General features: G+C 38.5%; 1 protein-coding gene across 2 annotated transcripts in view; it reads right to left on the reverse strand.

Annotated features, from left to right (window-relative positions):
• NCKAP1 (NCK associated protein 1) overlaps positions 1 to 15854 on the reverse strand; it is a 102975-nt gene extending 87121 nt beyond the window's left edge. The window contains exon 1 of one of the 2 annotated variants that reach the window (XM_044242492.1): positions 15643 to 15854. In XM_044242492.1, coding sequence (XP_044098427.1) covers positions 15643 to 15750 — 108 coding nt within the window. In that variant the 5' untranslated portion in view covers positions 15751 to 15854. The remainder of the gene's footprint in view (positions 1 to 15642) is intronic. The other variant, XM_044242493.1, reaches the window with a different exon arrangement.
• Between the last annotated feature and the right edge of the window lie 1460 nt (positions 15855 to 17314).

Here is a 17314-nt window from a genome sequence, read left to right on the forward strand (position 1 = left end):
CATGATCCCAGGGTCCTGGGATCAAGCCCCACATCAGGCTCTCTGCTCAGCAGGAAGCCTGCTTCCTCCTCCCTTTCTCTCTCTCTCTCCCTCTCTCTCTCTCTCTGCCTGCCTCTCTGCCTACTTGTAATCTCTGTCAAATAAACAAAATAAAAAAGAAATCCAACTAACCAGATACTCTCATTTAATAAAAATCAATATTCTTCTCCAACATCACTCAAAGCATTTCAGTTTCAGGACACAGGACAAAGAAATCATAAAATAACAACCTATATTTCAAAAACATTGTCTGCAGTTGGTACATCTGAAACTCTACTTCATTCTCCTGTAACTATTATATTATACAAAATTAATCTCTCACTCTCAAAAGTATCACCCTTTGAAGTGCCACATTTAAGAAAACAACGAAGGGGCACCTGAGTGGCTCAGTGGGTTGAGCCTCTGCCTTTGGCTCAGGTCATGATCTCAGGGTCCTGAGATGGAAACCCTGCTTAGGCTCTCTGCTCAGCAGGAAGACTGCTTCCCCCCTCTCTCTGCCTGCCCTCTCTGCCTACTTATGATCTCTCTCTGTGTCAAATAAATAAATAAAATCTTAAAAAAAAAAAAGAAAACATATACTACTATAGTTAGTTATTAACAAATTTTAGACTATTATGTGTCAGAAAGGCTTACCAAAAGGCCTAAATCAAACGAAATTTTAAATACTTCTACCTCCCCAACACCAAAAAAGAAAAAGAGGAAAAGAAAAAGTGAGTACAAGGCAAAACTGCACCTAAATAACTGACGCTTACAGCCTTATCAAAAAAAAAAAAAAAAAAAGCTTTTTTGCATAACTGGCTAAGAGCTATATCACTAGACAAAAAGTAAATCATTTCTGAGCCACAGAACTTAAAAAAAAAAACCCACAACCCTGAAACCATGTATTTTACTTTATCTTGACTCAGCATGCTTTCATAATGCAAACAACACTGTAATTTAGAATTCCAGAAGATATAAAGGAAATTTAAATATTTATGTACTTAAATTTCCAGTTCTCACAATTGCAACTTTATTTTCTATGAATATTCTACTTGTCTTTAAATTCAACAAAGTTATGCCTATTTAATGTAGAAAATGAAATTGTACTAATGTTAAAGGGAATACTTAAATATAATAATTAAGAAATCTGAGTCAAGGAGCTCGGCCTATATCCCGGCAAGCAGTTTAATCTCTGAACCTCAGTTCTCTAATTCATAAAAGTAAGGGTACTAATACTACCTACTCCCCAGGGTAGATTGTTCAGATTTTTATTTGAACAATCTTCCATTTTTTAAAATAAAATTCCTTAAAACACATGAATATCTATAGTGAGTTCCCAATTATTAAAGTAAAATTTTCCATTTAACCAATTCTAGCTCAGTATTATCAGCCAACATCTCCAAATTCATTTTTTTCACAAAACATAAATATAATATTATTACCAAAAATAAAGAACAGAGATGTTTTAGAAAACCACACAATATTTCATTCAGGCCACAAAATAAATATCTGTGACCAGAAACCTCAACACCAGACTTTGTGTGATTTCAACTTCAAAACAAATTTTTCTGCCAATCTACCACCAAAACCCTTTCCCCCAAGTCCTTTCCTCAAACCGATTACATAACACAGATTAACTTTACATGGCTAATGCTACATATTCTTCCAAAAACTTAACATGATATTACAAAAATCAAATACAGAAATAATCCTCAATCTATTCATAAGAGATTAAGCAACAATCAAGAAAAAGAAAACAAAGACCCAAGAGTGGGGAGTGAAAAGAACATTTACAAGCACCTGTTGTGTGTAAAAACATATATGCTTTTGAAACTGCCTAAAGCATCTCTCAACAGAGAGGAAAGGAGCGTCAGAAAAATTAAGTGACTTGCTCAAGGTTTAGCTGTGAGCACCTAAAGATTACAAAGCACTAAAAATGCTTATCTAAAAATATATGCACAGAAAAATAGTTAAAAAAAATAGTTCCATTCTTTCAACACCTCAATGCTCAAAACTTTCACTGGAGTAATTACTATCAAAGGAAAAATCTGCTTTAGTTTCATCAGTTTTGTTTTTTAAGTTCTAGTCTAACTCAGCAATAAAACACATTCTTTTGCCAAAATACTGCAGAGCAAACCAATTTTTTAGATATAGTAACGTAAATAAAAAAACATGAAAAAAATCCCAGAGTTCAGAGTAAGAATGCTATTTGTGAAAGTACAAGAAAGAAACTAGCCCTATCTGAATATGTCAGGGAAAAAGAGAAAAATGCAAAATATGACCAATTTATGCTAGAAACAGGAAGTTAATTTTTACTCAATAAATAAGAAAAACCATAGATTTTAAAGCATGTTTTGCAAATTTAAAAGCATACCAGGACCAGAGCTCCTGGGTGACTCAGTGGGTTAAAGCCTCCACCTTCCGCTCAGGTCATGATCCCAAGGTCCTGGGATCCAGCCCTGCGTCGGGTTCTCTGCTTGGCGGAGAGTCTGCTTCCCCACCTCTCTCTTTGCCTGCCTCTCTGCCTACTTGTAATCTCTGTCAAATAAATAAATAAAATATTTTTAAAAAAGCATACCAGGACCAAGATACTCCCTTGAGTCTTCAAGGAAATTAACTGACATTAATGCCAAAAGACGGACATCACCTAAATTCATGGACTACAGAAAATAATTTAGCTATCATTCTTTTATTGTGTAATTTTTTTATTGTGTAATTTAAAAAACGAAAGTAATACAATGAAGTTTCAATAAATACTGGAAAATCTATCAAGAGCAAAACAAGACTTAAGTCTCCCATTAGTGGTTTTGTTTTCAATTATTTTGTTTTTTTGTATATGTCACCTATATTTTGGCCAACCAATGTGCTTTGAACTTCCCCTCAAGCTTGGATATGTGGGGAAAAAAAAGCAATTCACTGCTAAAATTTAGATTAAGAGGCTTCATAGAAAATATACTGGAATTATTGGAAATGCTTTAAAATTAATGCAAATTTATCAATAATTACCTGTTACCTGGAGCCAATTAACAGCCAGTTTAAAAATATATATTTTAGGGACGCCTGGGTGGCTCAGTTGGTTAAGCAGCTGCCTTCGGCTCAGGTCATGATCCCAGGGTCCTGGGATCGAGTCCCACATCAGGCTCCTTGCTCGGCAGGGAGCCTGCTTCTCCCTCTGACTCTGCCTGTCTCTCTGTCTGCCTGTGCTCACTAGCTCTCTCTCCCTCTGTCTCTGACAAATAAATAAATAAAATCTTTAAAAAAAAAAAAATACATATATATATATATATATATATATATTTTAAGGTTATTGCTTTCCAAGCACAAATTCTAGGAAAATCACAAACTTAAATATTTCAATGCATTAGGTATTTCAAAATTCATTTTTTAAAAAATCGTAGTGATTTAAATGAGTTACTAATTATTATTCAATTCACAAGAAGAAGTGTATTTCACTATAGGTTTTAAACATTTTTCAGCTTGCAATATAGAGAAACATCTCAATTTACAAAAAAAAAAAGGTATTCTATAGTTTTTTCCTAAGTATTATATGTGGCCACATTTTTACTGTTTTAAAAAAGCTGCTCTTGGGGCCTCTGGGCAGCTCAGGCAATTAAGCATCTGACTCTTAATCTAAGCTCAGGTATTGATCTCAGGGTCTTGAGTTCGAGCCTCGTGCTGGGCTCCAGTTTATTTTATAAATCAATCAGTCAATCTGTTCTTTAAAAACCCACTGACAGGGTGCCTGGGTGGCTCAGTGGATTAAAGCCTCTGCCTTCGGCTCAGGTCAGGATCCCAGGGTCCTGGCATCCAGCCCCACCTAAGCCCCACATCCGGCTCTCTGCTCAGGGGGAAGCCTGCTTCCTCCTTTATCTCTGTCTGCCTCTCTGCCTACTTATGATCTTTGTCTGTCAAATAAATAAGTAAAATCTTTTAAAATAAATAAATAAATAATAAAGGCCCACTGAAGAACACACTCCTGTAATAAAAATACTTATTTTGGGGGCACCTGGGTGGCTAAGTGGGTTAAAGCCTCTGCCTTTGGCTCCGGTCATGATCCCAGGGTCCTGGAATCCAGCCCCGCATAAGGCTCTCTGCTCAGCAGGAAACCTGCCTCCTCCTCTCTCTCTGCCTGCCTCTCTGCCTACTTGTGATCTTTGTCTGTCAAATAAATAAATAAAATCTTTTTTAAAAAATACTTATTTTGTAATAGCAGTAAATAGATATCAAACTATAATGTCAGAAAGTAAAAAAGGAAAAGTTAAGATATGTTTCCCAGAGGTGGTACTGAGCTGGATTTAACAGGGCGGGGGGGAATGAACTTATTAATTGTCTACTTTGTTTCATGCCCCAGAAACAGATAGCCTAAACTTACTCATTTCTTACTCTGTGTCAGGCACTGCACTAGCACTTCAGATGAATTAACTCACTCAACCTTCTAAGGTTAACTAAAGAGTACTCTACAGAGACAGGAGAACTGGAATATCTATAAAAATTTCAAGACTTTCACCACTGCTATTCAACATAGTACTAGAAGTCCTAGCCTCAGCAATCAGACAACAAAAGGAAATTAAAGGCATCCAAATCGGCAAAGAAGTCAAATTATCACTCTTCGAAGATGATATGATACTCTATGTGGAAAACCCAAAAGACTCCACTCCTGCTAGAACTTGTACAGGAATTCAGTAAAGTGTCAGGATATAAGATCAATGCACAGAAATCAGTTGCATTTCTCTACACTAACAACAAGACAGAAGAAAGAGAAATTAAGGAGTCAATCCCATTTACAATTGCACCCCAAACCATAAGATACCTAGGAATAAACCTAACCAAAGAGGCTAAGAATCTATACTCAGAAAACTATAAAGTACTCATGAAAGAAATTGAGGAAGACACAAAGAAATGGAAAAATGTTCCATGCTCCTGGATTGGAAGAATAAATATTGTGAAAATGTCTATGCTACCTAAAGCAATCTACACATTTAATGCAATTCCTATCAAAGTACCATCCATCTTTTTCAAAGAAATAGAACAAATAATTTTAAAATTTATATGGAACCAGAAAAGACCTCGAATAGCCAAAGGGATATTGAAAAACAAAGCCAAAGTTGGTGGCATCACAATTCCGGACTTCAAGCTCTATTACAAAGCTGTCATCATCAAAACAGCATGGTACTGGCACAAAAACAGACACATAGATCAATGGAACAGAATAGAGAGCCCAGAAATAGACCCTCAACTCTATGGTCAACTAATCTTTGACAAAGCAGGAAAGAATGTCCAATGGAAAAAAAGACAGCCTCTTTAATAAATGGGGTTGGGAAAATTGGACAACCACGTGCAGAAAAATGAAATTGGACCATTTCCTTACACCACACACAAAAATAGACTCAAAATGGATTAAGGAACTCAATGTGAGAAAGGAATCCATCAAAATCCTTGAGGAGAACACAGGCAGCAACCTCTTCGACCTCAGCCAAAGCAACATCTTCCTAGGAACATCGCCAAAGGCAAGGGAAGCAAAGGCAAAAATGAACTATTGGGATTTCATCAAGATCAAAAGCTTTTGCATAGCAAAGGAAACAGTTAACAAAATCAAAAGACAACTGACAGTGCTCGCTTCGGCAGCACATATACAAAAGACAACTGACAGAATGGGAGAAGATATTTGCAAAGGACATATCAGATAAAGGACTAGTGTCCAAAATCTATAAAGAACTTAACAAACTCAACACCCAAAGAACAAATAATCCAATCAAGAAATGGGCAGAGGACATGAACAGACGTTTCTGCAAAGAAGACATCCAGATGGCCAACAGATACATGAAAAAGTGCTCCATATCACTCGGCATCAGGGAAATACAAATCAAAACCACAATGAGATATCACCTCACACCAGTCAGAATGGCTAAAATCAACAAGTCAGGAAATGACAGATGCTGGCGAGGATGCGGAGAAAGGGGAACCCTCCTACACTGTTGGTGGGAATGCAAGCTGGTGCAACCACTCTGGAAAACAGCATGGAGGTTCCTCAAAATGTTGAAAATAGAACTGCCCTATGACCCAGGAATTGCACTATTGGGTATTTACCCTAAAGATACAAACGTAGTGATCCAAAGGGGCACGTGCACCCGAATGTTTATAGCAGCAATGTCCACAATAGCCAAACTATGGAAAGAACCTAGATGTCCATCAACAGATGAATGGATCAAGAAGATGTGGTGTATATACACAATGGAATACTATGCAGCCATCAAAAGAAACGAAATCTTGCCATTTGCGACAACATGGATGGAACTAGAGCGTATCATGCTTAGCGAAATAAGTCAAGCGGAGAAAGACAACTATCATATGATCTCCCTGATATGAGGAAGTGGTGATGCAACATGGGGGCTTAAGTGGGTAGGAGAAGAATCCATGAAACAAGATGGGATAGGGAGGAAGACAAACCATAAGTGACTCTTAATCTCACGAAACAAACTGTGGGTTGCTGGGGGGAGGGGGATTGGGAGAAGGGGGGTAGGGTTATGGACATTGGGAGAGTATGTGCTTTTGGGTAAATTGGAAGGGGAGGTGAACCATGAGAGACTATGGACTCTGAAAAACAATCTGAGGGGTTTGAAGTGGCGGGGGGGTGGGAGGTTGGGGTACCAGGTGGTGAGTATTATAGAGGGCACGGCTTGCATGGAGCACTGGATGTGGTGAAAAAATAATGAATACTGTTTTTCTGAAAATAAATAAATTGAAAAAAAAAAACCATAAGTGACTCTTAATCTCACAAAACAAACTGTGGGTTGCTGGGGGGAGGGGGTTTGGAGAAGGGGGGTGGGGTTATGGACATTGGGGAGGGTATGTGCTTTGGTGAGTGCTGTGAAGTGTATAAACCTGGCGATTCACAGAACTGTACCCCTGGGGATAAAAATATTGTTTATAAAAAATAATAAATTTATAAAAAAAAATTTTCAAGACTTAGTATCAAAAAGATTAACATGGCTTAGGAAACAAAAATATACAGCTTAGAATGTAACTGAAGCTGAGAATAAGTACTCTGTAGATGATTTTGCTAGTAAAAAGTCTACATGCAGCCCAGTATACCAGAAATTTATTATTACCCCAGAAAACAAAATTGTATCACTACTGTGAGTAACTGCCTGAGAAAGAAATCACTCTTGCTCTCTCTCTCAAAGAATTAAATCTTCATGGGGCTCTAAAACTTACATTTTACTTATTTCAATGATTCTTAACATCAGAATCATTTCAGGGGCTTTTTCTTAGTAGGTTTATGTCAAGATACGGATATATTTTTAAAAACCTTTTAAAATATTATATTGTCTGGGGGGAGGGGGGTTGGGAGAAGGGGGGTGGGGTTATGGACATTGGGGAGGGTATATGCTTTGGTGAGTGCTGTGAAGTGTGTAAACCTGGCGAATCACAGACCTGTACCCCCTGGGGATAAAAATATATGTTTATAAAAAATAAAAAAATTTAATAAAAATAAAAAAAAATCTAAAAAACAAACAAACAAAAAATTTTAAAAAATAAATAATAAAATAATTATATTGTGTATCCCTGGCTAAGAAACACTGGTCTCCTCAATTTATAAAGAAACTATGACCAAGAAAAATTAAATAACTTGTCCAAAGTTTAAAAGACAGGATCAGAGCTTTATCTGGAATCTAGCTCTCTCAAGCCACAGAATATATTACAAGAACGAAAAACAAAAGAGAAGTTTAGAGGCCATATGCCAGCAAGGAGGGCATTAGACATTACTAGGGTTTTTATAACCTTATATATTTTACATCTCTATATATTCTGCTGAACAAAAGTTCTGGAATCCTAATAATGATCGACTACACCTTGTCACTGCCTACCCGAAGTTTCTATTCATACTTCAAAATCAAGCACAAAAGTCAGTATCTCTTCTTCCCCAGAATGGAATCTTCACTGCCCTTCTCAAGACTCTCATAAGCACACTTACACAACACATTTTAGGTAAATACCTCTAAATCTCTCAACCTACTAAAATGTGAATTTCTTGGCATTGGAGACTGCATCTTAATTTATCTGTCTCCCCAGTGTCTATGAAGACATTCAGTAAATGCAGAGCAAATGAATGAATAAAAAAACCCTCAATATCTGGAACTAAAAGAAAAGTTCATACGATTTAAAAAATACTTTTTAAAATGCAGTTTTATTACTGTCAAGTATCTAAAATAATCAACTATGCAATAAGAAAGTATTTTCCCGGGGCGCCTGGGTGGCTCAGTGGGTTAAGCCGCTGCCTTCGGCTCAGGTCATGATCTCAGGGTCCTGGGATCGAGTCCCGCATCGGGCTCCCTGCTCAGCGGGGAGCCTGCTTCCTCCTCTCTCTCTCTCTGCCTGCCTCTCTGCCTATTTGTGATCTCTGTCAAATAAATAAATAAATAATATTTAAAAAAAAAAAAAAAAGAAAGTATTTTCCCAAACAGACTTTCACTTAAAACAAGAAATTTCTTTGAAACTGGCACATGTACAAGCCTACTTACAAATTAGCAATTCAAGAGCTTATGAAGTTTGTTAACTTATTTAAGTAAAACACTGCAGTATAATATTATTTTAAGAAATTATTAACCAGGAGATTGTCTCATCACTGTCAGATTAAGTAAAAAAAAAAAAAAATCTACCAAAGTCTAATTATAGTACTGCAATTTCCTAAAAGGATCAAAAGATTTTACTACATTTACTGATAAAGGCAATCGTAAAAACAGCCAACAACAACAACAAAAAAACCCACATATTGAGAATAGAAAACAGTACTACTAATTTACTAATTACTAATTTCTCCCCAAGACAGAAAGAAACAAACTTACTGGTGTACTTTATTAACTATATTTCTTATATTTCATGTCACAAAATTTTCAGTATGAGAATGTTACCATTTAACTTTATGTAAAATTTAAAATGAAAAAGAACATTAGAAATTCCAAATTTAGGAGCCCCAGGGTGGTTCAGTCAGTTAATCATTCCACTCTTGATTTCAGCTCAGGTCATGGTCTCAGGGTCTGGGATAGAGCCCTAGGTTGGGCTCCTCACTCAGGGGGGAGCCTACTTAAGATTCTCTCTTCCTCCCTTTGCCCCTCCCTGAATTCACTCACTCTTGCTCTCTCTCTCAAAGAATTAAATCTTTGTGGGACTCTATACTGGGTAGGGAGCCTGCCTAAAATTCTCTCTCTCCCTGTGTCCCTCCCATCTCCCCCATATCCTGCATACTCACTCCTTCTAAAAATTAAAAAAAAAAAAAAAATCCAAGTTCAATTTGGAACAAAATATACCTTCAAGTGGGGAAATGATAGCATGTGCTCTTAACATTAGGAAAGACAAATGATACTTCATTGTTCCTTTCAGTTTACACTTCTCTTTCTGCTTTATACTCTTCCCCCAATTTAAAACAAAATTTCCGATTTCTTTAGTATTATTTTTATGGTTAGTCCTTCCAATTTTTCTATTTTAATAGCAGAGACTAAATTTTAGAAATAATCACAAAGGAAAAATGCACAGAACATGAAAAGCTAATAAAAAATATATTTCTCCAGGGACGCCTGGGTGGCTCAGTTGGTTAAGCAGCTGCCTTCGGCTCAGGTCATGATCCCAGCGTCCTGGGATCGAGTCCCACGTTGGGCTCCTTGCTTGGCGGGGAGCCTGCTTCTCCCTCTGCCTCTGCCTGCCATTCTGTCTGCCTGTGCTTGCTCTCTCTCCCTCTATCTCTCTCTGATAAATAAATAAAATCTTAAAAAAAAAAAAAAAAATATATATATATATATATATATATATATATATATATTTCTCCAAAAGATTTTCAATAAATTGAATTTTAAAATTCCTAATTCTAAACTATTTCTCATTTTAATACATTACGAAGCTAAACAGAAGTCTCCATTAACAATCACTCTGGGCAGGCACGTGGGTGGTACAGTCAGTTAAGTGGCCAGATCTTGGTTTCAGCTCGGGTCATGAAATCGCGCACTACATGGGCACCATGCTGAACACAGAGTCTGCTTAAGACTCTCTTTCCCTCTCCCTATGCCCACTGCACTCTTTCTTTCAAATAAAATCTTTTTTTAAAACAATAATTCTGGTACACTGAGAGTATGAGCTCAATGATCTTTTCATACAAATCCATAGAAAGTTCATACAAAAGTAACCTACAGTAAAAATAAAAATTATTTCTGTAATATAACTGCATATCTCTTTAAGGTTACTATGTGTCCAAAATCTAATTCTATCTACCACAAAAATGTCAATAATCACTATAAATCTAATGGCAAAAATAATTAAATCAGAAACCATACTTATAGTTTAATAAAAAAAAGTCACCAATCTAAATTCTTATTTTCTAGAATAAGAAGTGCGCAGGGGCACCTGGCTGGCTCAGTCGGAGAAGCATGCAACTCTTGATCTGAAGATCATGAGTTAGAGTCCCGCATCGGTTGTAGAGATTACTAAAACATAAATAAATAAACTTTAAAAAAAAGGGATTTGGGTAAATTACTTAACCTCTCCAAAGTCAACTGCTTTAACTATAAATAAGTACAACATACACCTAAGGACAAATTTAAAGAATACAAACAGCATACATTAATTTCATTACACATTATTTTTACTGGCCAATAAAGAGATGAAACTTTTTAGTTCTAATAACATATAAAGTATACAACTACTGGAACTGACCCAAAATTACTGCTATAACTTAATATTACTGCTATTACTATTATAATATTACTGCTATTACTGCTATAACTTAATAAGAACAATCCCTAGGAAATTATCAAACAAAAATATGGAGTAGATTTTTAATTATCCCAAGCACTAAGAACAAGAACTTTCGACCCTGACATACTTTTCTCATCTGGGCTCCTTCATTTTTTACATATTGGATATAGCTAGCTAAGTATGTTCGTTCCTTTAACTTTCTTACAGTGTAAGTATACAAGCAATAGATTAAGGACCCTAATTTCATTTATATGTAAACTGCACCATGCTGCTTCAATTTTATTTTGTGAAGTCTAATTTAATCAAAATATAATAAAATATGCATGCACATATGTTAGCATTGGTACAGAAAAGGGTGTAAATATAAGGCTTATTTTTAAAAGTGGGAGAAGGGCAGGCAAAGAATTTCTGAAGTGACACAAATCTCTTAATGTTTGAGTTTCTGATAATAAACATGTATTCTTCTTGTAATCATTAAAAATGCTTAGTATTTAGTTAACTAACCCACAAAGAATAATCTATCACTGCCACTTGAAAAAATAAAAATAATTTTTTCCGAAGTATTTTTCATTTATCTCCTCAGCCTACCATCCAGCGTAACAAGAAAAAAAATTATCAAATCCTCATTTTTACAAGCAGCTTTCCTGAAAAATAAAGTTTCAAATGGACATGATAGAATCTGTTTAAATAAATAATATATATTATTTAATTCAGACTTATGGAGAGATGTTTCCTTCTTACCATGTTTAAGGCTCTTAATAATGAAACCCCACTGCAGGGGGCATGGGGCGGGGGGGGGGGGTCTCATACTAATAATAATTATTAGTCTACAATTTGCTACAAACCAATCTTTGGAGCACATTTCTGCTCCTGATTAAGGAACAGAGAAAATAACACCCTAAATGTAGATAAACATAACAGTGAAAAGGAAAACTAAAGCTGATTCCCCTCCCTTTGCCTTGCATTACACCCTTCCCATGCACCCTTTTTTTTCTCCATTAAATATACAGATACCAGCTAAAGACTTTCAATTTTTTACACTGCTATTCTACCCATTTTTCCTCATAGAATAAATATATCCAAAATTATGAGAAAACACTATTTTTTTCAAAAGCCTCTAATACGAAAAAAATTTTTAAACAAGTGAAAGTGCTTTGAAATCTGCAAACAAATGCCATTCAAAAAAAAGTCTGCAATAGCTAGGTGGGTCTTCTTTTCTGTCCTTTAGAATTAAGGCAATAATGTAACAAAATTATGCAAGTATTAACTGAGACCTTTTTGGTACAGAATTATCAAGTTCATGTTGATGACAGGTAAAAAAGGAAAGGAAACAAGAAACAAAATAGATATATTTCTGAACTCAGCAAAAATGTTTTGGTATTTGTGAATATGTTTGCTAATAGCAGTAAAATTTCGAAAAAACAAATGTTGACCAAAAAAGTTGCTGCGACTCCTAAATAAATACTACCTTACATTCACAGAGGTTTTAAACTATTTTCACATTATTGTCTTTTATCTTCATGAATAATCCTGTGATGTAGGCAGAGAATGGATTACCATCTCTATTTTACAGAAAAGTATACTGAATTCAGTTACTATTTAAAATGGGCTATGACTACTACTTGTAAAGATAAGATAATCAGAGCTGGAATGGACTTTAGCATTCCTTTTACAGTTAATTTTCCCCTGCTTTACAGAATGAGTAAAAAATGAAGTTCAGAGAAGTCAAGACACCTCCCAATGTTACAAAACTCAGTGACAGACTGAAGACTGTAACGAAGGTCTCCCAAATCCTGGCCTAGTACTCCACTTTCACAACCACACTGCCTGCCATGCCACAGTAACAATATAAAAGGAGCTTGGAAAATGTTAAAAATCAACATATAAGTGAGCAGTATTATCAGGTCTGGAAAAAGACATGTTTTCAATTTTTAAGGATTCAAGAAATAACTTAAATGTAAAACTACCTACCGCGTTCACGTCTTTTCCCTAAAATCCTCCTTCATGTGTTTTCACATCCCTGATTAGTCTATAAATTCCTTAAAATTTCCGTAATCTGTACATATTAAGATTCAAAAATTTTTCAACTGATGAAATTTTTTTTAAAAAGCAAAACGATTTCAATAATCATGTTACATTCCTGTTATAAGCATCAAAGCATATTATTTTTGATTCCAGTAACCTATGAAGTTATTTTACTCAGGTCACTTAAGTATTTTCATGGTGTATGCTCATTATATTCCCATACAGACTTTCAAGTGAAACAGAGTAATTGAATCTAACAATATAATGCACACATGAGTTAATAAAAATGCAATAACTGATTGATAGACATGTATTATGTAGTGGAAGGGTTTTGGGGTTTTGGGGGTTTGGGGGGGTTTTTTGGGTTTTTTTTTTTTTTTTGAGGATTTTAAGAGATTGGGATTGAAAAGATTAGGTAGCTCATACTGTTATAAAAATGCAGACTGCATGAACCTTATAAACACGTGGTGAACAAATCTTACTCACTTTTTTTGGCAAGATTTTTGAACAAATGTTTCAATCCCTAGCCAGCCAGGAAGATATGCCAGTCTTATAGACAACTCTATAGGCTAAAAGATTCAAAATCTATCTGATGCATTTGTATGCAAAATTACACAAGGAGAGCAAACCAAAAGCTATTATTAAAACTAGAGCAAGATTATGCACACACTAATACATTAAATATACACTTATAACATACATTGTATATTTATCCATTCAATCGTGACTTAACTGAAAACTTCGTGGACGAGGTAAGACCCTAAGTGCTAGTAATTCAAAAATGAGTAACACTCTCCCTGCCCAGAGGGAACTCACAATCACAAGGTGGACAAAATATTTATCAATAAAGTGCTGCAATATAACGTTTCAGTAACTCAAAATATTTGACACTTGGATTTAATAATCACATTCAACTCATTCTAAATTTCACTAGCTCAGTAATACAAGAGCCTGAAGTTTCTCAAAACAGGAAGTGAAAAAATAATGCTTTTAAGGCATTGAACTGAAATTGTAAGTTGAAATGAATAAAATTTAACCTTATGTACTTTATGAAAGTGGAATAAAGTCTGGTTGTATTTATACCATAAAAATGTTTAAATGCAAGGTTAAAAAGGTATTGTCGCCAAATACCCAAATCACTTTTGATGTTACTCTCACTTCCTCTTCTGAAAACCATCATAACCATTTCCTTTAACCACAATACCACAGGTCTAGTAATTTTTAGTACTGCTTGCCTTGCTCGATTTTTGGACAAAGTTCATATAGGAACGAATTTCAAAGTTTGTTAAAAAGCATAATCTCACAAAAAAGTTTAGGTCGATACAACCTGTAAGTAGTAGTACCAAAATTAAATTCTTTGCAACCACATAAATTTATAACCAAGGCCCTTTGGTAAGCAGAGGGCTTCTTTGTAATGATACTGAGTTCCTGCCACATATGTAACAAACTGAACAGACATGCTGCAGATACTCTCCAGATTTTACTGTGTTTAGAGGCAAACTAATCTTGCATCCAAGTAGGCAACAGGAAAATAAACCATCCTTATAAAAAAACTTATCAATATTAAGTCAGGACAGTCTTCTTTAAAATTACAATATCTACATCAAATTGCTGGAATAAATCAGTTTTATACTTGAACCTCATTATATGGACTTCAAAAAATATATATATTATTTCTTCAGCAGCCCTAATTTACACACAATTCTACTATGGTTAAGCTAAAGGAAATATTCATGATTTACTAAAAAGCCAACAAAAATAGTTATGAAGACATGACATCAAATACACATTGGAAACTCAAAGGATGTAGACTGTACCCAAAAATCTCTTTAATGTTCTCTTAACCAAGTTCTTTGAAACTTACTAACCCTGCCTTAAAAGGAAAAAAAAAATTGGTTTTCTCTTAGGAGGAATTAATATTTATTCTATCTTTACATCTATTTCTCTTAACTCCAACTCAGCTTTCCATTTCTTAATCTGCTGAAGCCATTTAAAGACTTTCAATGGGCCTATTAGCTACAACTACAAATTTTCCTTATATGCTATAAACCAGTAATAATAGCAACATATTTACAGTTTTAATTTCGTACCGACACAGAACTTTAAGAAATGTGTTTAGGTACTATTAGACAAGGCTGGAAAAACTAAGATGAGGAGGTGTAAAGAGGGATGGGAGAGAAGGCTGTTATTCCTGTTCTAGTGACTCACAGCCCAGAAGTATTTCAGATGAAAACTGGTTCCTCCCTCACCTCCCCCTCCTCTCCACCCTCAAAATGAAATAATTCCAAATAGTCAGCATGCTCTCAAACGACTATTATTTAGCTATCTAAAATAAAGTGGCAAGCGGAGGAGATGCGGGGTTCACCGTGATGAGCAATTCCCTTCCCACATACAAACACCAAAAAATTGGCCAAAAATCGCTACCATCTCCGCCAGATTCCCACCATTCAGCCTCAGTTACGGAACACCCAAGTTTTCCTATGCTCTCCCCGTCCCCATCTTGCCTACCCTCCACCCTCCCTTTCCTGTTGACCCCGTTCCGGGGGCGGGGGCGCAGAGGAGGGGGCGACAGAGGCGCCCCGCACCCTGTGCCGGCCCCGCCAGATCCCAACGCTGGGAGCGGGGAAATGGCTTCTCTCTGCCTCCCGCCGGCCGCCAGTCGCGGGGCGAGGCGCCGGGACTCCGCATTAGGCCGCGGCGCATTTCGGCGACCCCGGGCCGGGCCTGACTCGGCATGGCCGTGATTTCTGCCGTGGGCGCCGCCCGCTGCCCCCACCCTGGGTTCTCCCCCGCCGCCCGTCCTTCCTCCGCCCGCCCGTCGCCCCCGCCGCGGCCTCGTCGGCCCGTGCGCACCTTTTTGATGTTGTAGAGACGAGTCAGCATGCCGACGCCCCGGTCGTTGAGGATGGTGAGCTTCTCCGCCAGCTTCTGCTGACTGGGCTGCAGCACGGAGCGCGACATGGTGGTAGTCGTGGTGGTGGTGGTGCCGCCGCCGCTGCCGCTGCCGCCGCCGGCCGCCTTGCGCCCAGTCACCGGCCCGCGGCCTCCGCGTCAGCCTCTCTCGGGCCTCTTCCCCCCCCCCGCCCGCGACCTCCGTCTCAGGGGAGAGCGCCCATGACCCTTGCGCCCCAATCCCGCGCGGGTGACAGAGCGAGGCTCGGCAGACGCCTCGGGGTCCCTTCCCCCGCAGCAGCCCGCGCCCCGTCAGCCCCCTGCCTTCCGCCCGCCGCCCTTCCGTCCCCACCCCCGGCGCTCTCCGCCCCAGCCCCCACCGAGCCGCCTTCCCCGGCTCCTCCACTAGGTGTGGCGGCGGCGGCGGCGGCGTCTCCGGCGGCTGAGAACGAGGCAGCTTCCCGCAGCCCCGGACGAGCGCTCGGTCACCTGATCCGCCGCGCCGGCGCCCCCGCGAGGCCGGACGGGGAACTGCGCCGGGGGGGCCCTAGTCGCCCCTCCCGGCCTGGTCGCGCTGCGGCAGCGGCCGCTGGAGACCTGACTCCCGCCCCAGACCCGACCCTTTCTCTGAACGCCCACTGCGCCGGATCCCGGCAGGGGAGTCCTAAGCCAGGACCGAGTGAGGTCGCTTTTCCATGCTCGTCCCTCTTCGGCCCCCACGCCTCTCCTACAAGTTCCCAAAAGTTGGCTTTCCGCACCACCTCCCTAAAGAAACCAGGAGAAGCCCGGAGGGCGGGAGGGGAGCGTTTCAGGAGACTTTTGCCTAAGAGTGGGCTGGTGGCTCTAAGCTCTTTTTCCTCCCACTGCTTGACAGACGCTCCCGGCTGAACACAGCAGATGTTGTGCTCCGCGAGGCGGGCGTCGCCTCTCCCATCCTCCCCATCCCACCCCTACTCCCCTGCCTCCAGGCAGTTTGTGAGAGAGGAGGTCGGAAGTGAGGGCAGCTCAAGTTCCTAAGATAATCGGAATCCGGAATTTGTTGACTCGTGGCACCCATCCGGAGAAGACTCTAAATAGGCCCTGGCATGAGGGAAGCAAAAAATAAATGTTCAATGAAAGAACGATCGCTTTTTTTTCCCTGGCTTCCACCCTCAATCCCAGCCTTTCTTGGAACCCTTCTACTTTTCCATCTCATTGTGGTTTTCTGTTTTGTTTTTTTCCTGATCAGTTTCTTCCCGGCCACATTCCGAGACTACTCCCTTTAGACAAATGTATTAGACTTGGTTCCAAAAGTGAACGAATCAAGGATTTAGGTAATTGGCTTGAGGAGTTCTAGCCAAGAGGATTCACACTGCCTTGATCATTTCTGCCCTTAATTTACTTCAATGTGTTAATCTTTCTGTTATATTCATTAATTTTAAGTGAATGACAAAATGTTCAACCACCTTCAAAACAACATTCTAAGTAAATAAGCTATCATTGGATTTATCAAAACGCTTTGTGAAAAGGAAATTGTGATGAATAGCTTTCAAAAAGAAATTTAAGGGATGTCTGGGTGGCTCAGTGGGTTAGCCTCTGCCTTCAGCTCAGGTCATGATCTTGGGGTCCTGGGATGGAGCCCCCTCTTGGGCCA

Source organism: Neovison vison, chromosome 3 (genome assembly GCF_020171115.1).
Source record: "Neovison vison isolate M4711 chromosome 3, ASM_NN_V1, whole genome shotgun sequence".
NCBI classification, from domain to species: Eukaryota; Metazoa; Chordata; class Mammalia; order Carnivora; family Mustelidae; genus Neogale; species Neogale vison.